Source organism: Xenopus laevis, chromosome 1L (assembly GCF_017654675.1).
Source record: "Xenopus laevis strain J_2021 chromosome 1L, Xenopus_laevis_v10.1, whole genome shotgun sequence".
In the NCBI taxonomy this organism is placed as follows: Eukaryota; Metazoa; Chordata; class Amphibia; order Anura; family Pipidae; genus Xenopus; species Xenopus laevis.
The window spans coordinates 162,915,342-162,939,488 of record NC_054371.1 but is presented as its reverse complement, the minus strand read 5'-3'; the positions used below and the strand labels follow the sequence as shown (position 1 = coordinate 162,939,488).

At 37.6% G+C, this 24,147-nt stretch overlaps 1 protein-coding gene across 1 annotated transcript; it reads left to right on the top strand.

The window, feature by feature from the left end:
• Positions 1-1,293: 1,293 nt before the first annotated feature.
• On the top strand, positions 1,294-23,140 carry slc2a7.L (solute carrier family 2 member 7 L homeolog). Its single transcript, XM_018261378.2, has 12 exons — positions 1,294-1,911; positions 3,871-3,969; positions 4,739-4,899; positions 10,518-10,642; positions 11,289-11,418; positions 12,414-12,562; positions 15,254-15,441; positions 16,876-16,986; positions 17,282-17,383; positions 20,640-20,715; positions 21,734-21,861; positions 22,786-23,140. Exons 1-12 carry the CDS (start codon positions 1,870-1,872, stop codon positions 22,978-22,980), a joined length of 1,506 nt encoding a protein of 501 aa, XP_018116867.1. The 5' UTR covers positions 1,294-1,869; the 3' UTR covers positions 22,981-23,140.
• Positions 23,141-24,147: the final 1,007 nt, after the last annotated feature.

The following is a 24,147-nucleotide window of genomic DNA, read 5'->3' as shown; positions in this document are numbered from 1 at the left end:
CTCTCTCTGCACTAATGGAGCCGAATTTCTGGAAATTAACCTCTTAAAGTTACCAAAGGTGGCCTCGTGTCAGGAGCGGCCCTGTGTCATAGGCCGTCTAGCAATAGATTTGAGGAGTGTGGATATATTTTTGCTGCAGGAACTATAACAGGGTGGCATCTTAAATTATTTAAGAGCTTTGTCATCATGTTATGGAGTAAAGAGGCCTATATACATACATGTTTAAGTATAACTCATAGTATGACAGGGTAGTACCGTGTAATGTGAGCACTAACAGCACTGTATATTTTTAAAGTGTAGTAACATCCCTAGTAAAAAAGGTTCCATCGTTCTGCTGTATCCTTCCTAATAGACAATTTGAGAATTGCTTCTGAGTTTCTTTGCTGCAAATCATGGCTAACCCAGTCTTGGAAGTTAATAAATTAGCCCCTAAGCCATAGCTGCTTAGCCCCTTAGCCTTTTGTTTTCTTTATCTGTAACCAATGCAGTCCCTATGGTCTGTAAAACTGCTAATGTCTTGGAAGGCGTTGGACATCTATCTACTCCACCTGTGGAGCCGTTGTGCAAATTTGACGCTGATACAGTTCTTTCATGACAATTCCCTGGACAATTGATGCTGTCTATGGTGTCCTGGCAGGTCAGTTCTCCTTCTGCGTTGGTGCCTTGGGGATTTATCTTTGCAGACATTTCCGATGGCATACTCCTTTGTATCATGTCATACCATTTTATCTCTTCTCTGTCTGTCAGTGGTCTTATTTAATTACTGTATATATTTTTAATATGTGTGATTACCCAATGCTTGCTTTACATTAAGTACACAAACATATAAGGGTCCAACGAATGAAGTACCCCACTCCCAGCTTGATTCTGCTGTGGCTTGGTCTCTTCCATCCTTGGCTTCATTATATATATATAGATAGATAGACAGATATATATATATATATATATATATATATATATATATATATATATATATATATATATACATATATATATATATATATATATATATATATATATATATATACATACATACAAAATGCAGGGATTGACAGCACTCCAAGGAAATACATCAAGTCAATAATTCAAATGAAAGTGGAGATTTATTGGTGATCCAACGTTTCGGCTCCGCGCAGAAGCCTTCATTAGGCCTTTGTCTTTCCCTGACGAAGGCTTCTGTGCGGAGCAGAAACGTTGGATCAATAAATCTCCAATTTCATTTGAATTATTGACGTTATGTATTTCCTTGGAGTGCTGTCAATCCCTGCATTTTGTCTACATACTTCTCAGACAACCACCCAGGTTTCTGCATACTAATGGTTGTGCATTCCATTCTGTTTGATTATCTTTGGCAATGTCCTGGAGATACTTCACTTAACCTGTGATTGGCATTTCCACTCATAAGATAATGATAACATGAGACTTCAGTGAAGCAGAGAGTCTTCACTGCAATGAACTGAGAAAGAAAAATGCATGTATAATTAGTCACTAGCACAACAAAAAAAAGTAAAAAGTCACATGGCAAATTCCACCGAGCAGTTCTCGAAACATATAAAAGAATTGTTAGAACTCCCAAGTACCGTATCTAATGGCGACAAGCAAGGTAAGTTTATATATTCGTTTGGAACTAATTGAGCATATTTCCCAAAGACTCAAGTGACTTAGAAAATAACATGCATCGCTTGCTCAGTGAGAGTCTGTCTTGTTTTCAATTATGTTTGCATGATTCATTTCATCATGCTTGGTTTATGGTGGTGGGTATAATGCTGGATGTTGCTGTCACTGAATGAAAGTGAGCTGAGAAGAGAACAGAACATCTCTCTCTGCATGTAGATGAAGAAGTGACCCCTAGAGAGTTCTGCCAGCATCATGGACTACCAACCTTTGTTACAGAAGAAACAGATAAGTAGGGTAAGTAAAGTATTGGACTGTGCCAGGAGCTGCATAGTACCAAGCATAGGAGAAATCTAGCCAGTGTATTATGTATGCTTTTTTTTTTAACTTTATTTGCACACACTATCACATCTGTGAGCAGCAATGAAATAGATTCAGCTTTACATGTATGTGCTTGCCTAATGTTCTCCTGCTTTATCAAAGGGGAACAAAAAAGCCTGAAAAAAATCAATGTACAACTGCATTGTGCGTTAGTCTTAGTGCTTTTGCCATTTAGATTTTTTTTTTATAGTTTTTCAAGATTTTAGCACTGCTAATATAATTACTTTGAAACACCAGTTTCTCATACTGTTCAGCCTCCTGGCTGCTCAGAGTGGAGAAGCATCTGGAGACCCTTCTCTACTCGGTAAGTTAAATTTTTGATGTCAAAAAAATTGAGATGTGCCTGATAAAAGGTACCTTTTCTCATTACTATTAGGGGCATATCGAAATTAAGTCAAAGGTTTTTTTTTTTGGTCAAATAGGTCAGTTTTCGATCGAATAGGTCCGTATTCAGCCGAATTCGAATCGAAAGAATAGCGCATTCGATCAAATTCTATTTCTATTTTTCCCTAAAAAAACTTAATTTTTATAGTCCACCAATTGACTCCAAATAGGTTCTAGGAGGTCCCCCTAGGCTATTCGGCAGGTTTTAGATGGCGAATGGTCGTAGTTGAATTTTCAAAGAGACAATACATTATAAATTTCGATAGTCAAATTTTTTTTCAAATTCCAATCAAATTTGGAGTATTCCCTAGTTGAAGTACAAAAAATATCTCAAAATTAGAATTTTTTTCATTTGAAAATTCACCTCTTCCCCTTGGTGTTTGTTTACAAAGAGGTTGCTATATGTATATGGAGTGATATATGTATTTTCTAACAATTCAGTATAACATGGCACAGGAAGAACACATTTGTAAATAAGCTTCATGGAAAGGAGTACGTTTCTAAGTAGTATAACCCATTATGCAGAAATTCCCAAATTAAGGAAAGGCTGTCTCCCATAGACTCCATTTTATCCAAATAATTCAAGTTTTCAAAAATGATTTCCTTTTTCCATGTAATAATAAAACAGTACCTTGGACTTGATCTCACCTTCGATATAATTAATCCTTATTGGAGGCAAAACCAGCCTATTGGGTTTATTTAATGTTTACATGGTTTTCTAGTAGAAGTAAGGTATGAAGATTCAAATTACGGAATTCAGAAAACCCCAGGTACCCAGCATTCTGAGTAATATGTTCCATACCTCTACTGGTTTCAAAATAATCAAGTTAGTTTTCTCAGCAATATGTCTCCATTCCGGTGGGCCCCATGTTATTAAATACAGTGCCTAATATGGCAGAGTTTCTAATGTAATTTATGCAGCTGTTTCTAAGCTACATAAATTAGAAATCCAGTTGCATTCAGCACAATTCAGTACTAACATTTAAACTGTGTTTGTACAGGACTGCTGTACACATAAAGTCATATAAAGACCATATACAAGCAGGCATGCATGTGTAGAAACTGTTTTTAGGATTTTCTGTAATGTGGGTAGGGTGTGATGCAAATTGTCACACAAACCATTAATATAACATAACTCAATCTGAGGATCTCTAACAGTTTCTACTTAGAAAAAGATGAACTGAAAATGTAGATTGAAATATAAAAAATAAAAACAAAGTTCTGGGACACCTTTATATTAGATATATAATCTTTACTGGAAATATTTCAAAGTTTTGAGTAAATGCATTTATGTAAGATGGGCTCACCAGCTTGTTGAACGATTGGCGGCAGATACTGTGACATAAGGTATCATTTATTATATGGATGAATGTATAATATGTTATTTCATAATTATATGTTGATTATTAATGATGAATTATACACAATTCTACATATGCAATTTCGCAACAGTTATTTGTTGTGTTTTATCCTCATTTTCTGTTTTCCCAGCCTCCAGTCAGCAGGCTCTTCTTTGCTATCTGTGCAGTTGGAATCGGAGGAGCTTTTCAGTATGGGTATAATGTTTCAATTATCAATGCTCCTACTCGAGTAAGTAGTAATTAGGATTTTTCATAATTGCCCAAAAATATTTGTTATCCAGATAAATAATGTGTGTAAAGTATTATGGATACCAGAGTTACTGCTGATAAAATAAGGGTATTTGTAAGGGTAAGTAGCATTAGGGCTTTCGTGCTAATAGAGTTCCAAAGGCAAGGGCCTAAGCTGGTTTACTTTTGTCCTATCCTGGACATTGTCTATGCATAGTCTGACATGATCCCAGATCTGTTTCTGACTCCTTGGGCTCTACATGTTGCTGTCCCATTTGTTATAACATGTCTGTTGATTTATTTTATATTTTTGACTTGGATTTTTACTATTGAGTGCTGTTCTCATATCTACTACTAGGTAGGGCATGAGAGCATTTCTAGCAATGCAGGTGCCAGGGAGTTGTGACTAAAAGCACCTGGGAAACTAACAACATGTCAGATTTCAAAATTAATTATAAAAAATGTGTTTGCTCTTTTGAAAAAAAGAATTCAGGATTCTGCTGGATGAGATACATTTTGTAAAATAAAAAAAACATGTTTCCTATGACAGCATTCCTTTAAGAGGTCAGAAGTAATAACTTGTGATGATGAATTGTGATCATGGGTAAAAGAGGACAGAGGTCATGATACAATGACTGCAGGGCTACTAGACATCCCTGTTTCTTTAAAGTGGGACTGTTGTTAATGTCAAAATGGTACAAAATGGTTTGCTAATCCATAGAAATTAAAAAAAATTAACTTTTTTAAATTTCCATTCTCCTTACTTTTAGCAAATCCAGCAATTTATTAATAGTACATGGTACTCCCGCCATCAGTCCAACCTTGAGGAAGGTTTGCTGACACTTATCTGGTCTATCATTGCTTCAGTGTTTACTCTGGGTGGATTACTTGGCACGCATATTGGAGGACTTCTGGCTGGTAAACTGGGCAGGTAAGTCCCTTACAAAGATCAACTTTTGTGTGTTTATACAGCATTTTTAATTTCAAAAGACAAGTGATTCGCTTAACCCACAAAGAAAAGAACCAACCCAAACCTTAAGTGAAGGAGGCCACGCTGACCCTTATAACCAAGCCAAATAGTACATATCATAAGAAAGGTGAAAGTAGGCAGGAGAAGCCTTATGGAAATTAAACAAATAGATTTTCTTGATATATACTCCATTTAAAAAGTGGTATCAATGGTATTGGGAGAGGTCACAGCTCTCTGTAGTTTCATTAGATTTAATTATGATCCATCAAAGATTGTGTGTTAATTTGCCCCATAATATAAAAGTCATAAAGCTAGAAAGAGGCATTATACTGGACAATAGTCTTGTATCTGTAACTAAGCCTGTAACACCTATTTTGGAGAGCTATGGGGTACAATTAGGGTTTACATCCCCTTTAAGCATTCCTTACTTCCAGGGTTTATGGACGGCTGTGCTCCCAATAAATTGAATCTATTGCTGCTATGTACAAAATAAAATCACCCTATTTATGTGTGATTTGCATACAACATACTCCTTGATTTGCAAGTTTTCATTTTGTCTGGCTTGCTGTTATCCCCCAAGCAGGATTAATTTGCATGCCACTGCTGAGTTTTCATTTGCCCCATGGGTATAATGAAATCAGTTTATTGTCCTAATGACTGATACTGCCCATTGTTGGAGCTAGGAATTACCAATATATAAATAAACCTGTTATTTCTCAATGTGACACTTGAGGCATGTGCAGGGGATTTTTCTTTGGCAAGCATTGCTTTAAAAAGACATTAAAGGAAACATAACTTAAAAAAGAAAAATAGTTATGCCATTGTCCGCCAATAATCAAAGCTATGACAGATATTATGGAAACTCACAAAAGTGTTCTGTCCCCACCTGGCTAAGCAATTCAGCATTCTTCTCTTCTAACCCTACATTCAATTGCTCTGTTATGTTGGATATAATATATATACATATAAGTGGCACAAGTACTATAAGAATTATAAACATCTACCAAGTAACTTTTTTTTATGTATGCAGTTCTTAAATGATCTGTAAGGAGAGCTGTATACTTCTCTTTTCTGCATACTTCTTGAACATTGTGGTATATTGATAAAAGAACTAGAAAACCTTAAATTTAAAGAAAAAGGGGGAGCACACGTCTGGTCTGATACATGTATGGGACCAGTTATCCAGAATGCTCGAATCCTGGGGTTTTCCGGATAAGGGATACTTCCAGAGTTTGGATCACCGTACTTTGTCTGCTGAAAAATTATTTAAAAATGAATTAAACCCAATATTATTGTTTTGCCTCCAATAAGGATTCATGTTATCTTAGTTGGGATCAAGTACAAGCTACTGTTTTATTATTACTGGAAATAAGGAAACCATTTTTTAAAAATTGAATTATTAGATTAAAATGTAGTCTATGGGGGATCCTTATATCTTAAAGTTGGAGCTTTCTGCATAGCGGTGTTTCTAACGAAACAGCAACAACATAGAAAATCAAAAAGTGACAGTATTTCTGCTTATTTATATACTGCCGGAGATGGGTGGGTTGGTGTGGGTATATAAATAATGATGGCTTGTTGGGCCGGAGGTGGCTTGGGCTTTTGCATACCCACACATCACTAATAAGCACCAAGCCATAGGTGTAGCTTAACCATACAGTTTACGCAGGGAATAAAAGCCTTAGGGTACACCCAATATTATAATTTCTGTCATGGTACCTCATCCCCAGCAGTAGATTCTGTCCAATACTTATGTCAGTATGTCATGAACATGCACTGCTTAGAAAACGAAATATATAATGCTGCGCTGCAGTGCTTGAGTTTTTGGCACCATATCACGTATCATAGAGTACATTTCTGGACCAGTCAAGACCATTATAAGTAGTGGCAGATTTATCAAAGTGTAATGAGAACTGACCACAGTAAAATTCCTCCGTTCTTTTTTCATTACTACTACTGGGATTTTTAGATTTTTGTCTATGAATGGGTGAAAATCAGAGTTCAATATTTGATAAATACCCATAAATCCCATAGGTGTGGAGAGAGGAGGGAAATTATCTTGTAGTGAGCTCTAAGGCTAGTGCCACACAGGGGCTCGCTACAATCTGCTGGCTGATTTCAGCCCTACCGTGGGCAGTAGTCTCCTTTCTCTTCCACATTGAATCTGCTCCGCACAAACAGATTTGCTGGGTTTCGAAGAAGAATTTTCAAGTCCTTGCAATTTGAGCTGAAATCAGCCATAGTCTGTTTGCGCCAGGTCAATTTAAAGCAGAAGAGAGAGGAGGGTACTGCCCGCGGTAGGGCTGGAATTAGCCAGCGGATTCCCCGTGTGGCCCTAGCCTAATTTCACACTTTGATAAGTCTGCCCCTTAATGGCCACTTCTGCTTGTAGCCACCATTTTATACTTCCCAATGCATTTCAACAACTCTGGCCACCATAACTGTCCCACTGACTAAATCATCCACACTGGCGAGCCACAGCACTCACACATATACTTAGGACTCATCCATCATCCGGTATTGTGGTTTTTAGAGATTGCTCTAGTCCATCCAGCCAACATTGGGGTAAAAGGGTCTGTTTGTACCTTTGGTTGAAATGGACATGACCACTAATCACTTCTAATTCACATTGCATTATTGTGTTAGTTCTTGTTACACAATATAACTGAATTAGAGAAGGGCACACTTCTTAAATTGAATGATCACTTCCCACAAACTGTTGGTTTATTTTGCTGCACAGCTGGCTCACCCCATGACTAGATGCTTTTTTTTTTTCTTAATATACATACACGAATATATGCACACTGGAAACAGAAAAACCCATTGTACTAAACTTCTGATGGCATTACAAGGGTTAATATTAGCCAGTCACATTGAAAAAGAAGTTGGTTTCATGTACAGTGTTTCAGGCACATACCCATCATGTGCTTGTCCTTGTCAGCCACTTGCCTTGGGGCTTCATAGTTTTCACTGGTATCAATGCTCCTCCAGTGATACGAGGTTATACAGTATGTTAAGGTTAACTACTAACACTGAGGAATAAGCAAAAAACATTCACATTTAGGTGCATATTTATTATGCTGTGTAAAAAAAGCGGGCTAATACACCACAATTAAAATGTTTACGAGTTTTTTGTTAGAGTGACTTCCGCTGGTAGCAATGTCAAATAAAGGTAGAAAATCCGGCGTTCAGATGAAGTAAAATTACACACACACCTTTTACACAGCTTTTTACACTGTTTGTTTTTGGCGAATTTTGTTTTACGCAGCATAATAAATATGCTCCTAAGAGAAACAAGTTAAAAATCTTTTTTGTTACCAAATAATGTTTATTCGTTTTCAGCTTATAATTAAAATATGGCTGCAATGCAGCAGTTACTCACACAGTGCCTGCATGCAATGGAAATCTACATTGGACAAATAGGCTCCTAGATAAAGAGAGGATTCAGCCAATGCTGAATGCATTTAATAAACCTGTGCTGATTTACTAAGAGGCTTTAACCACGTTGTCACTGCTGTTTGGTGCCATATTTTAAAGGAGTTGTTCACCTTTAAATTAATTTTTATTATGATTTAGAGTGTGATAAATTAAAATTGGTTTTCATTTTTTCATTTTTTTATTTTTTATCATTTGTGGTTTTGAATCTGCTTTTTATTCAGCATCTCTCCAGTTTGCAATTTCAACAACCTTGTACCTAGGGTCCAAATTACCCAAGTAGCCATGCCTTGACTTGAATAAGAGACTGGAATATGAATAGGAGAGGGCCTGAATAGAAATATGAGTAATAAAAGGTAACAACAACTATACATTTGTAGCCTTACAGAGCATTTAGATGGTGTCAATAACTCCCATTTGAAAGATGAGAAGAGTCATATGAATAAGGCAAAAAATGAAGGTCAATTGAAAAGTTACTTAAAATTAGCCATTTTATAATCAAATAAAAGTTAACTGAAAGGTGAACCCTCCATTTAACTCCTCGCTACTTTGTGCTCTACCAATAAAGACCTTTAGGGGCAGATTTACTAAAGTGCGAAGTGACTAACGCTGGCGACAATTCGCCAGCATTACTGCTTTCAGGCACTTCGCCGATTTACTAACGGGCACAGACGTAACTTCGCTAGCGAAAGAGACAGACATTAGCGGCCACTCTTGCCAGGAGAATTTTCGATCTGGCGAATGGACGTTACACCACTAATTCACTAAGATGTGGATTTTAATGAACATTACCTCTCTTTTGGCAGACTTGCCTTCGCCACCTCAGACCAGGCAAAGTGCATTGGAGTGCATATATCTTCCTCAATCTTCTGTTACTTACATCATATTTTTAGTGGAAAAAGTTTCTAAGTCCCAAAAAACGCTGGCGTATTTTCCTTTTTTCAGAGTGATAGCCTGCAAAAGTCCTTGAAATTTTTTTGGGTAACTGGTTTCCCCCATACATTTTTTAAAATATGGCACATAAACTATACAGTGGGCTCATGTGTAGGGCATTATAACAACTCTATTTTCTTTATTAAGGTTCCCTGGACTTATGTAACATATTTGCTGCAACATATACGTCCGTTCAACTTTATAATTTCCCAGCGTATGCAAATTAGTAGAGCGAAAATTTCTAACGTTGCGCTAGGCGTAATTGAACGCTATCACATTTTCGCTTTGAATGCCAAAGTAATCCTAGCGAAAATTCGCCAGTGTTCGGCGCCCTGGATGCAACTTTGCATTTTAGTAAATTAGCATTGTCTGTGCAAATTTTCTCCTGGCGAAGTGTTGCAATGGCTGTGAAGCCGTCGCTGGTGAATTTTCACCGCTTAGTAAATTTACCCCATAGATATTTGGTAAGCACTAAACATTATTTTATGGAAACAATGTATTGATATGTGCTTAAAGGAGAATGCAACATTAAATTAAAAAAAAACCTTCCCCCCCTACCCTACATAAACCCCCCCCTCCCTCCTTCCCCCAGCCTAGCTGCTACCCCGGGCAAATGCCCCTAACTCTTTACTTAGCCCTCGGTGCAGATTCTGTCCAGCGGAGTTCACGGCAGTTGTCTTCTTCTCTTCGGTAATCTTCGGGAAGAAAGTGCTGTATCGGCACATGGGCAGTTGGAGCATATTCTTGGTTAACGACAACTGCACATGCGCTGAAAGTGGTGAAAATTGCCGCAGCAACGCTCTTTTTCAGAAGAATACCAAAGATCCAGAACATGGTGTAGAGTGCCCCTTGAGACCCAAATAATGAGCGATTTCAACATATATTGGTAAAACAGGACAATCGCTGGATATGTTGGGGGCCCTTAAATGTATTTGCTGTGGGGCCCAATAACATCTAGTTACGCCACTGACCCCCATGTTCTTTTCTACAGATTAATAGTACATGCCCTGGACTTCTGTCAGTTTGGGACAGACGTGGGCAACTGAAGAGATGGAGGCTAGTAATGTAATCTGAAGCTTTTCCATTTTGTGGTGTAAAATCACTTTTGTAACAAGTAAATCTTTATTTTAACTTGTCAATATTAATAAATCTGTGTAATACTAATAAATACCTGCATGCACCAAATAAATGTTTTCTTCTCTGCATTGCAGGAAAAGAACTCTGCTAATGAACAATTTCCTTGCAATACTGGCTGCATTCCTAATGGGTATTGCTTATCCCAGTGGATACTTTGAATTTCTAATAGTTGGAAGATTGATTATAGGCATCAATGCAGGTAAGCTTTCCTCTCTTTCTGAATTGTAGCAAGCTAAGAAAGTAAAACATTCACTCTGATAACGTGAAAAGACCTTCCAGAAGCAACTTTTATGGCCTCCTCAACTGTACTTAAAGGGGCTGTTCACCTTTAGGTTAACTTTTATTATGACATAAAGAGTGATATTCTGAGACAATTTGCAATTGGTTTTTATTTTTTATTATTTGTGGTTTTTGAGGCATTTAGCTTTTTATTCAGCAGCTCTCCTATTTTGCAATTTCAGCAATCTGGTCCGCATTACCTTATCACCCATGCATTGATTTGAACAAGACTGGCATAGGGAATAAGAGGACCTGCCTGAAAAGGGTGATGAATAATGAAAAGTAGCAGTGGCAATACATTTAAAGCTTTACAGAGCAATTGTTTTTAAGATGGGGTCGGAATAAGAAAACAATTGTGGCACACCATACAGAGAGATTGGGTGGTTACCAGCTAATAATTCAAAATCAGCACATCTAAAGCATGGAGTGACATAATGTTCAGAAATACACGATTCAGTTTCAAATATAAAAAAAGACTATGATTTATGTCAAATTTTACATGATGTGAATATGTTTTGCACTGTGTAGTTGAGTTGACCTGGTGTTATGTTCCCATTTCTTTACAGGTATCGGCTTATGTGTGCAACCATTATATCTAGGAGAGGTTGCACCTAGGCACATTAGAGGCCTCACTACCGTGGGCTTGAACATTTTTCTGACTGGTGGAATCTTTACCGGACAGCTGGTTGGTTTAAGGTACAGACACGGCTATAAATGCCATAATAGCTACAATGAGGGTCAGGTTTTTCCCTTTTACAATTTAAAGGCATTTGTTGACAAAAAGGCATTTCAGTACTTTGTCTAAAAAGGTTTTCATATTTCCAGGTGATATTATGTAGTATGTTTAAAGCAACTGGCTAGGGATGCACCAAATCCACTATTTTGGATTCGGCCGAACCCCCGAATCCTTTGCGAAAGATTTGGCTTAATACCGAACCGAATCCGAATCCTAATTTGCATATGCAAATTAGGGGTGGGATGGAAAAAAAATCCTCCCTTGTTTTTAGACAAAAAACATGCAATTTCCCACCCTGCCCCTAATTTGCATATTCAAATTAAGACTCGGATTCGGTTCGGCCAGGCAGAAGGATTCGGGCCAATCCTGCTGAAAAAGGCCGAATCCTGGATTTGGTGCATCCCTGCAACTGGCTTTGTAGAAACATTCTTACCACTCTTTCCATAGGGTTTCTTCAATTGGGTGGAAGGGAATTCCTTGACATTTTAAAACAATCACCAAACTCCAATCACAGTGATGTTATGGTACAGACATGAGTAAACAGGAATGAGGGTCGTCGTGTGTTTCCTGGGAAGCAGGAATGGAAAAGGTTACTGGTGTCCCTGGAAAATAACCTGTTGGTCAAGTTTTTTGGCAGTTATATAATCTCTTAGTTACATAAGTTAAAAAAGAAACACAACTATGAAGAAGTTTAATCTTTTGTCCATGTGAATAGTGACTACCTTCTAGTAACACAGGTTTCTGAATGAGAACATAAGATAAGAGCATACCATGTGATCATGGATCACTCCTGATGCCAAAGTGTCCCAATAGGGAATAATAATAATGTGTGAATACTGAATAATTCAAAAGACTATTCATGCTGCATGTTTCCTGGCCCACTCTAAACTGTTATTTTTTTTTAATCTTTTTGCATGTACAATAAATTTACTATATTGCTCATTGTTGTTGACAGAGAGTTATTTGGTGGAGGGGACAACTGGCATTTCTTGTTGCCCACCTGCTGTATACCAGCTATTCTACAGTTGATTAGCCTTCCCTGGTTTCCGGAGAGTCCCAGGTACCTCCTTATAGAAAAGAAAAATGAATACCAATCTCAGAAAGGTAAGCATCTGTCAGTGAAATGTCTAGGCATTAAAAACAGTATTAATTAAAGCAGGACTGCCCCCTAAAAGTCCAAAACCTAAATGTGTCCCTTAGAGATAGTTGACTGAACCCAGGACTGCATAAGGAGACCTTGAACTTATTTATATATCTTCTGGTAGACAGAGAATCTGTTAGATCTTCTTACTAAATTAAAAATTTTTGAGCAGCATCAGATGAACAGACAGTTTTTTAACAGGGTAAAGTCCATTTATTGTTTACGAATTCAGACTCTTAGAGCAACCAGGTACAAAAATAAAACAAAACAAAATCCTTGCCACGCTTGGTCTCTAACTAATACACAGGGTATTTTCCCTCTCTACTACTGGTCCCCTACTCGGATTCCCGGCCAAACTAGGGTTGCCACCCGGCCGGTAAATTTGTAATACCATTGCATATGCAAATTCGGATTCGGTTCGGCCGGGCAGAAGGTTTCGGCCGAATCCAGCTGAAAAAGGCCGAATCCCAAACCGAATCCTGGATTCGGTGCATCCCTAGAATTAACCCAGTCAGGACTGCTGTACATATGGGAGTACAATATGAACCTATGGGAAATATATCTCCCTTCAAACTGTTCTCCAGTTACCAGTTCACAGTACATGTATACATGAATTGTACAGATGACATACATTGAGTGCTTGAGTCTTAGATCTAGCAGGGAGCGGTTATCTTGTGTTAAAAGGATACTGTCATGGGAATTTTATTATATTTAATTTAGAAATCTGACATGGGGCTAGACATATTGTCAGTTTCCCAGCTGCCCTCAGTCATGTGACTTGTGCTGTGATAAACTTCAGTCACTCTGTACTGCTGTACTGCAAGTTGGAGTGATATCACCCCTCCCTTTCCTGACACAAGATAACAGCTGCCTGGTAGATCTAAGAACAGCACTCAATAGTAAAATCCAGGTCCCACTGCGACACATTCAGTTTCATTGAGTAGGAGAAATAACAGAGAAAGCAGTTCCATCCTAAAGTGCTGGCTCTTTCTAAAAGCACATGACCAGGCAAAATGACCTGATATGGCTGCCTACACACCAATATTACTCAAAAAATACACTTGCTGGTTCAGGAATGACATTTTATATAGTAGAGTGAATTATTTGCAGTGTAAACAGTGTCATTTAGAAATAAAAACGACACCATAAAAATCATGACCGAATCCCTTTAAAGGAGAAGGAAAGCTACGGAGGCATTTTATTGCCAATAGATTAGCTGCAATAGTGCAAGCTAGAGTGCTATATTTATTCTGTAGAATGTTTTACCATACCTGTGTAAAAAGCTCTAGAAGCTCTCTGTTTTTTTAGAATAGGAGCTGCAGTATTAATGTGGTGTGACATCACTTCCTGCCTGAGTCTCTCCCTGCTCTGGGCTCAGATTACAGTAGAGATGGGAGGGAGGGGAAGGGAAGAGGAGCAAACTGAGCATGCTCTTGCCCAGGGCAATGAGGTTTAAGCTGAAGGCAGGAAGTCTGATACAGAAGCCCATGAGTACACAATAGAAGGAAAGAAATGCTGTGTTTCTTTTGACAGGGGACTCAGAGCAGCATTACTTTGGGGTTTTACTGGTATATTTAGATGGACCTTTCTGATAAGGCTTACTTAGTTTTTACCTTTCCTTCTCCTTTAAGGAGCTGCTATCTGGTGACCTTCCTGTTCTTCAGTTGTTAGGCTGCTAGGTGGGAATAGGAGGGTGTGATATCACTCACATTTGCAGTATAGCAGTAAAGTGTGACTGAAGTTTATCAGAGCACAAGTCACATGAAAAAAATATGTTTTCCCATGACAGTATCCCTAAGTTGTTTGTCTGCCTCTTTCTATTCTCTGCCCTGGTGGCTCAGACTGTTGATACAATTTAAAACAAGGCAGCTGATTAACAGACCTGTCTTTGCTGCGGAACTGAGACTTTTGCAACATTTGTTTAAAAAGTAACATCCAGTAGTTAAGCTGATCTTGCATTAACAGCAATTGCTTTTACAAATAAATTGAAGAGCACTGAAAATTTTTAATAAATGTATATTGGAAAGTTGCTTAGAATTATGTTTTCTTTTATTAGGCACATCTTTATTTTGGGTGTTGACTCGCTCTTTAAATTCACCTTAAGCATTGTCTACCTGTTTACTAAATCTGTTTATAAGTCAACACCAGCATTCACTTTTTTTTTTTAATTCGTATAGTCCAAAATCAATATTGGCATGAACATCAGCCATACCAATAAATTGTATTTGCTTGTAGGGTTTTTGTTGGCATCTCAGAGGGAGGAGTACAGCTAGAAAACACACTCTATTTAAGGTTAAGGGGAATTGAGGCCTAGCACTGGGTCATTAAACTGGTTCAAAAATCACAGTTATGCAATTTAAATTATTATAATTAAATTATTATATAGCGCCAACATATTTTGCAGCACCGCGTTCATCATAAATTGATGGAATCCATAATGTGTGATGGACAAATTCTCTGGAAAGCAAAATGGCCAATAATAAAGCATTCATATTTATGTGAAAGAATAACTAGCCTGCTAATTACAATTAGCATGGATCTGCCATATTATACACTTGCAAAAATCTATTGGTGGTCTTTCCTGCCACATTATATTCTTAATAAATGAGCCTTTTTTTTGTTTTTTATTTGCATTTTAACATTTTATGATGTAGCACTGAAAATGTTATATGGCTCGGAGCACTTCCAGCCTGAGATGGATGATATACAGAAAGAATCATGTGCTTTGAATGGTGAAAAACCAAAGAAGATATTTCAGTTGTTCACAGATCGGACAATAAGATGGCAGCTAGCTATTATCATTCTAACAAACATTGGCCAGCAACTCAGTGGAATTAATGCGGTAAGTAGATGACCAGTGAGATAACTATACATTTCCTACTCTCTGTATGTATAGGTTCTATATGACGTGTTACTCATGTGCCAATACTGAATTCAGTGTTATGCTAGCGCTCCATAAGGCGGTCTTTTAAGGGATCCTGTCATCAGAAAACATGTTTTTTTCAAAACGCATCAGTTAGTAGTGCTACTCCAGCAAAATTCCATTTCTCAAAAGAGCAAACAGATTTTGTTATATTCAATTTTGAAATCAGACATGGGGCTAGACATTTTGTCAATTTCCCAGCTGCCCCTGGTCATGTGACTTGTGCCTGCACTTTAGAAGAGAAATGCTTTCTGGCAGGCTGCTGTTTTTCCTTCTCAATGTAACTGAATGTGTTTCAGTGGGACATGGGTTTTACTATTGAGTGTTGTTCTTAGATCTACCAGGCAGCTGTTATCTTGTGTTAGGGAACTGTTATCTGGTTACCTTCCCATTGTTCTTTTGTTTGGCTGCTGGGGGGAAAGGAAGGGGGGGTGATATCACTCCAATTTGCAGAGCACACGTCACATGACTTTGGGCAGCTGGGAAATTGACAATATGTCTAGCCCTATGTCAGATTTCAAAATTGAATATAAAAAAATCTGTTTGCTCTTTTGAGAAATGGATTTCAGTGCAGAATTCTGCTGGAGTAGTACTATTAACTGATTCATTTTGAAAAAAAAATGTTTTTTCCCATAACAGTACTTTTAGTTTATTTCTAAAGAGTCTGATAGAGGATTCTCTATAGAGGAATTCATGGATGCAATAACAAAGTTAAGGAGGAATATATCAGTGAAAGTGAATAGTGTGAACAAGGGATAGCTATGAGAGGAATAGAATAATGTTAATGCTAGCCTAATTTTCTTTTTCTTCTCCTTCTACTTCTCCTTCTTCTTCTCCGTCTCCTCCTCCTGAAAGATATTATTATAGTACACTAAATGATTTACTCACAAACAGGGTCAAATTGCAACACTCAAATCCACTTCTTTCCACACAATGCAGGGTTTTTCTGACGATGCACCTCATTCACATTAAACGGCATAAGTGCATTGGCATTAGAAGCAAGAAAACATATTTTTAAAGAAAATTTAAAGTACTTAGTGTATGGCATGATATATGCAAGTTTGCCCACATTTTTTGCACTTTATTCAGAAGTGAGCACAGACAACAGAGAATGAACATTGCATATGTGGTTTAAACGGTGCCCAAGTCACTTGAGTAGCAGACAATTGCACTCCAGATGTCATTTTGGTCTTACAGGGAAACTGAAATCTCACCACTGGACTAATGTTGCAGTCTCACCACCTCTTTAATTAACCACTTACACTGTGTAGAAATCCATGTTTGTACTAATATAAAATACTTTTATACTACACATAACATTATTTTGTATTAATACAATGCATTTTATTACAGATTTACTTCTATGCAGCATATGTGTTTACAAAAGCTGGAATCCCTGCTGACAATATTCCTTATGTGACACTGGGAACTGGACTTTGTGAATGTCTCACTGCTCTGACCTGTGTAAGTACCATAAAGTGCTCTGACAATAACAACCTTTATTTGCACCTGCAAATCCAATTCAGTGGGAGTTACTCATCCAGTGACCTCTACACAGGCAGACATGATCTGACTGATCTGTATCATCCAACTTGATCTACCAGTCAAGACAGTGATGTAGAGTATGTTGATCAGCCAGTCATCCTGGTTTATTTTGTGCGTTTGTCCAGTATAATTATCTCTAGTGAAGGGTATAATGTAAATATACTTAACATACTTCTTACCCTTGTAAACTTATTCAGAGTTGCTTATTTTACAGGGTCTACTCATAGACAGTGCTGGAAGAAGGGTCCTTATTATTGGAGGATACACACTGATGGCATTTTGGTGTATTGTATTAACACTGACGCTAACATTTCAGGTATCACAATATTTCATTACAAAACAGAAAAATGTAGCACCAACAAATGTAATTGCATATCAAGATGCATATTTCATTAGCTATACTGCATGTGATTAAACTATGATCTACTATTATAATCTAACTCTAGTGCTACTCAGTGAAGACTTTATTTCACATATGTCACCATCTATCTCCAGGGTCCTGAATTTAAACAGCGCATACAGAGGTCATTTTCTCCGAACTGGTAACTTGGAGATAAACTTGACAGTATCATTTAGATTGTATCCTTAAATCTAATGTCAAGAACAGCTTGATGTTGTGTCTTGCTCTGCTGAGTGGTTGAGCTCTCTTGCACTCTCCTTATCAGGTGTATCAGTAAAGCTAAAGGGTCTCATCTTTAACATCATTAATCTCCTTCTTATGTCACTATCACTGCCATTCCAGGCTTAGAAAGGTACAACTTTATGACTTTTCCCATCCAGCATACAGACATATCCCCTGCTTGATCACTATCTGACCTCCCACTGCAAAGTTAGGGATCCTATGCCCTTTAGTTGCTATTGAACTACACCTACCAGAATCCCCAAAAACCTTAAATGCAAGAGAATTGTTATTCAGCTGTTAAATAGTGGCCAGTGCACAAGTATGTGACTTCCATGTTGACTTCCAACTTCCAATTCCATTACAGCATTAGCTGATCTGGTTTTCTCCTCTTTTTTTTGCTTAAAAACAGATGGAATGATAGTTCAGATTCAGATCAGTATTCAGCATAGTAAATTCAAAAGCAATCAAATCTATGCAGCCAGGACTCCATGCCAGAATTTGACCAAATCCCAAAATGTTCTAGATTTGTCCAAAACCATATTCTTCAGCGGAACCCCTTATGTCATGTGAAGGCACTTGGCAACTGAAGCTGATAGTAGAGCATTCCAAAGGAAACACGGTTTATGCAGTGCTCCTAGAGTGGACGTTTCCATTAACATTACGTATTCTTGGTTGAAGCTGTCCTTCTGTGTTCCATTCTGATGGACATTCCAATACAAAACAAATCTCTGTATGGAAACACAAAATGGATACTATGGTGCCGCACCCATGATTTATTATAACAAAGTGCCAACTGCTACAAACTTCTGTGTTTATTTCATTAGAAAAAAGTATTTAGAGAAGTGCCATGTGCTGACCCTTTAGGTAAGTTAGATGAAGACACACAATTATAAAACTGCCTACGAACAAACCTAAAAATTAACACACATATTTCCATGATGTCTTTAAGCTTTAAGATCACTGGAAATATTGCTGTTTTAATTAACGCCATTTTTGTCATCCTACAGGTACACAAAGATTTGGGGGGATATTATTTTTAAAGGAGAAGGAAAGGTACTGAAGCAGTTTATTGTTAATAGATTAGCCACAATAGTGCAAGCTATAACACTAGTTATTCTGCGGAGTGATTTACCATACCTCCGTAAACGGCTCTAGACACTCTCTGTTTGTTTAGGATAGCAGCTGCCATATTCACTTGGTGTGACATCACTTCCTGCCTGAGTTTCCCTGCTCACCCATAACTCTGGGCTGAGATTACAGCAGAGAGGGGAGTTGGGAGGGGAAAGGAGAGGAGCAAACTGAGCATGCTCAAGCCCTGCCCTGGAGGTTTACGCTGTAAACAGGAAGTCTGATACAGAAGCCCATGTGTACACAATAGAAGGAAAGAAATGCTGTGTTTCTTTTGACAGAGGACTCAGAGCAGCATTGCTTTGAGGGTTTACTGGTATATTTATATAGACCTTTCTGATAAAGCTTACTTAATTTTAGCCTTTCCTTCTCCTTTAAATAAACAGTATGTTATATGCTTTTTCATGACCATCAATATTGTGTGAATACTTGAAGAGATCATCGACTCATAATTTGATTTACAGTACGTGTGTTTATTTTTTGAGCTTGTTAAGGAGGCAGTTTTTCTTTGGGGTGGCTAACCTATCATCCTTGGACTAACTGTACCTGAAGGTCACATAGCTTTTAATCATCTTTTTTATGAAATTAACACAGCACAGTTTGCTGCACTTGGCAAATTAATGAAGGGCACTGCACCATAGCATCTGTTTTGCGCTGCTCTATAGGGGAGCTGTATGTACAATAGATACTGTATATCATCTGAAGGAAAGTATAGAATGGGCGTTGTGGAATCTAATTATATATTGCAGTACTAGTGTCATTTATTCTGATCACTCTTCCTTTTTATGTACCTCCTGTCTGACACTACAGTGTGACTGAATTATATATTTTGATGAATGGTGTAGTTAAATAGGGAAGAGGACACCTTGAGCTGTGAAAGAAAGCAGTAATGGTCTGTCCTGTGCACAGTAAAGACTTTGGCAGGGTTTACACATTCATTCATTACTTTCAATTCCATTTGCACATGCATGCTCACTCTGCTGTTTGGTTAGAATGGTCCTTACCAAGCAATATGCTATAAGGTATTCAGTAAATTAATTTAAAGCTCTCACACGCTTTTTGATTATTATATTCAAAATTCCATTGTGTGGTGGAGGAAGGAAATTCACAAACTTGTGCTCAGCCTTATTATTCACTCTTCCTTACCACTTACCAAACGCAGTTCCCATCACCACTGCTCCACAGCCTGAGCAGTGGTGATCAATTAGCAATACTTTTAAGAATGTTCCATAGTTTAGTAAGAGGATTCCATCTCTCTCTCTCTCTATAAACGTAGTCCATAGAAGTCGCACACACAGGTCTTATGTCAAAGTGTGTATGTGTGTATATATATATATATATATATATATATATATATATATATATATATATATATATATATATGTAGGACATGTCACTAATGAAGGCAACGTACCATCGTAGACACTACTACAAGTATGGGACCTGTTATCCGGAATGCTTGGGACCTGGGGTTTTCCAGATAACGGATCTTTCCGTAATTATGATCTTCATACTTTTTCTACTAGCAAACCATGTAAACAATAAATATAGGCAATAGGCTGGTTATGACTCCAATAAGGATTAATTATATCTTAGATTGGATCAAGTAAAAGGTACAGTTTTATTACTGCAGAGAAAAAGGAAATCATTTTTAAAAATCTATTTGAATAAAAGGAAGTCTATGGGAGATAGCATTCGGAGCTCTCTAGACAATGGGTTTCCAGATAACGATTCCCATACCTGTACTAGGAATTTGTGCAGAAGCTGTTTTTATGTGTTGCAAAAAATGCTAGTTCAATTACATTCTGTATTTCTCCTTTAGGATTTATATCCTTGGATACCATATCTAAGCGTGAGTGCAGTGTTTGCCTTTATATTAAGCTTTGGATTAGGTCCAGGTAAGCATTCTCACTTTGGGATCTTGCGAGAGATGGTTATAAAGCAAATAAGTATTACTTAACATTACTATCGGTGCTATGATTGTTCTCCGGTTCCTGTACCCTGATATGGTTTGGTGCCTTCTTGACATCATTTGCTCTGACAGTGTTTGCAGATGGATTTTAAAAAAGTTCCACAGTGTTATAAGAATTATAAGGTTTTTTTCTTTTCTTTTTATAATTTCTAATTTCTTTTTATAATTTTACAAATTATACATATAATTATTAATTATATATGCACTGTTACTACATGCACCATCTCTGCCTACTATACCTTATGTCTAAAAACTGTAGTAGCTTCCCATTGCTACTACTGTATATGCACCATCTCACCCTACTATACCTAATGTCCCACAGTCCCATCCAAGAGACTTCAGGAGATTACTATTTTCACTGCTGTTATAGGTCTCATTTAACCCTACTACACTGAATGTCCCACAAGCACAATTATTCCCACTGCTACTGTAGACACTATTTCACCCTACTATACCTAATGGCCCACAGCCAAAGTACCCCCAGAGGCTATTATTCCCACTGCTGCTATATATACTTTCACCCTACTATACCTAATGGCCCACTGTCATGGTCCCTTCTCAGAGACTATTATTCCTGCTGCTTCTATTGAAACTGTTTCACCCTACTACACCTAATGACCCACAGCCAAAATACCCCAAGAGACTATTATTCCCACTGCTGCTTTATATACTATTTCAACCTACTATATCTAATGTTCCTCAGCCACAGTCCCATTCACAGTCCAACCTGCAGCCCTTCAATTGTTACTAAACATCGTCCCCCTGGTTCTTCTTCCAGCTCTTTTTTAGAAGTTGCAGTTCAAAAACAGCTGGAGGTGCACCGTTTGGAGATTCCTATGCTTAATGTTGTCTAGACAGTTCATTGTGCAGATAAATCACAACATATCATTTCTCTTTTGAATTAGATTTTTTTCCTATTAACATAAAATTCTGTATTTTTCTAGGAGGTGTTACAAATACCCTAACTGCAGAACTATTCACTCAGTCCTCTCGATCTGCAGCATTTAGGATATCCGGATCTGTAGGCTGGATAACTTTCTTTACCATAGGGATGATTTTTCCATTTTTAGTGGTGAGTATACTTGAAGAACTACTACAAATGCAGTGCTGGTAGTTAAAGTTGTATAGGGTGGTTTACCATGACCCACCCAAAGGGAGACGTCTATGTTTCTAAATGTGATATTGGAATACATATGGTACCCAAATTTAAGTCCCATCCTTAAAAGCTTAAACAGTAGATGCAAACGGAATGTACCCTATGCTAAAAAGGATAAGAATATAAGACACAATCTTGATGTCTCATGATATGTATAAAGGCTCTGGTGACTGGTTCTCTCCCTTTAGAGGGACGTTAGTGTGTTGCTTGTAAAGCACTGTACTCTTACACAAGTTTAATTCCACTTTGTTTTGCCTCTTCTTTGCTACAGTTCTGACATACCATATTCCACCCTTGGCACTTTAACTTCCACCATCTGTCCTGTACATTGTAATTACTGTAATTAATCATTCCAACAAATGCATTCTGGGCTGACAAAGCTATTACTGTACATTCAGCAAATTTAGCATTCTGTCAAGAACACTCTAAAAACCCTATGTGTAACCAGATTTCTTATTGGACTTTCATCATCTCCCCCGTCTGTCATTTGTATCTAGTATTGCTATTGTTTTTCTATATGGACTCTCTTTCTAATTACTGCAGTAGGTTACATGATTCACCTTTCACTCAAGATGTTTACTGCTTATAATAGAGGGTGGCAAGATCCTTGGCTCCTGCTTCTTATAGATCCTTAGCGCATTGCAAAGGGGCATTCCTACTAATCCTAACAATAATTGCTCCTGGTAATAGGCAACATTTCTCATATATCTCTGTAGTTAAACTGCTGACCAACAGCCAGAGGTGGCATGACTTTATTATAGCTTTATCCCCCTACATATATAGGTCAGTCTCTTGTTATCAAGTATAGATTTCATGTATCTTCTTTCTTTTTTTCTTTAGAATGGACTCAACCAGTATTGTTTCCTGTTTTTCTTTGTGGAGTGCCTTTTAACTGCAAGTTTTATATTTTTCTTTGTTCCGGAGACAAAAAACAAATCATTTCTCGAAATCAGAAAAGAATTCCAAAAGCGTTATCTCAGGCAGTCTCTCCCAAATTCAGAAACTGAACCAGATAATCTGGAGCTTCATATTTAGCAATGGGACCGTGCTTTATTTACTGGGTATTTTGTTTTACTCCAAGACATTTTTTTTTTTTTGTAACAAATACAAGTTTAAATTCAAACTGCAATAAAAAAAAAAGAATCGCTCTCAGGGGCAGATTTATCAAAGGTCGAGGTGAAGTTTCGAAGTGAAAAACTTCGAATTCCGAGCTATTTTTTGTGTACTTCGACTAGGGAATAGTCATAGTTCGATTCGAATTTGAAAAAAACGTTGAAATTCGAAGGTCTCTTTAAAACTTTCGACCATTCACCACCTAAAAGCTGCCGAAGTGCAGTTTTAGCCTATGGGGGACCTCCTACAACCTGTATGGAGGCAATTGGGGGAGTTTGGGAGATCGAAGGTCAAAGTTAAAAAAAAACTTTGAATCGAGGTACGATCACACGATTCGGAATAGGCCGAATTCGGCCCACTTCGACCTTCATTCAATTGGTCTTTTTGAATTCGAAGTTTGACGTTTTTTTAACTTCGACCTTCGATAAATATGCCCCTAAGTCTGTACACAAATGTGTGCTTTTTGGTAAGTCGCTTACCAATATTTGGTTGGCCCAAACTGCATCTACAGAATTGCAACAGGACAATGCTGTTCAGAAAATGATTTCTCAAAAACTCCTCATTAATTATGCGTTAATTAGTTATTAACTAAAAAAATATTTTGTCTGGATGGTAAATGTTTTGGTAATGGCAGTGCTATATCGGGCGGACTGTTGCTTTATGCAAATAATTATTCCAGGGAGATGCTACAAGCCTAGGATGCATTCATGATTTTTACAAAGGCAACGCTACAGAAGTTCTGACAAAGGTTCAGGCAGTATCATTGGTTTCCAGCAGATGTCGCTGTGGTGTCCTAAATAGATTGCCAAAGGCAGTAAAGCAAATAAATACTCAAATGTATTTAAAAATAGACATATTAGTAATAATAGTAGCAAATATCATTTGCAGGCTGCCAGAGCCCACACGCTCTATATTTAAACATGAAAACATGTGCCATGGTAATATTTTAGAACAATAAAATGTAAAAGAAAGCCAAACTGCAACAAAATAGTGTTGGCTGCCAGAGGAACCTGGGAAAACAATAGAACTCAAAACTGATCATGTTTTATTCCATTAAAAGGAAGATTAAACGGGTTGTTCACCTTTGAA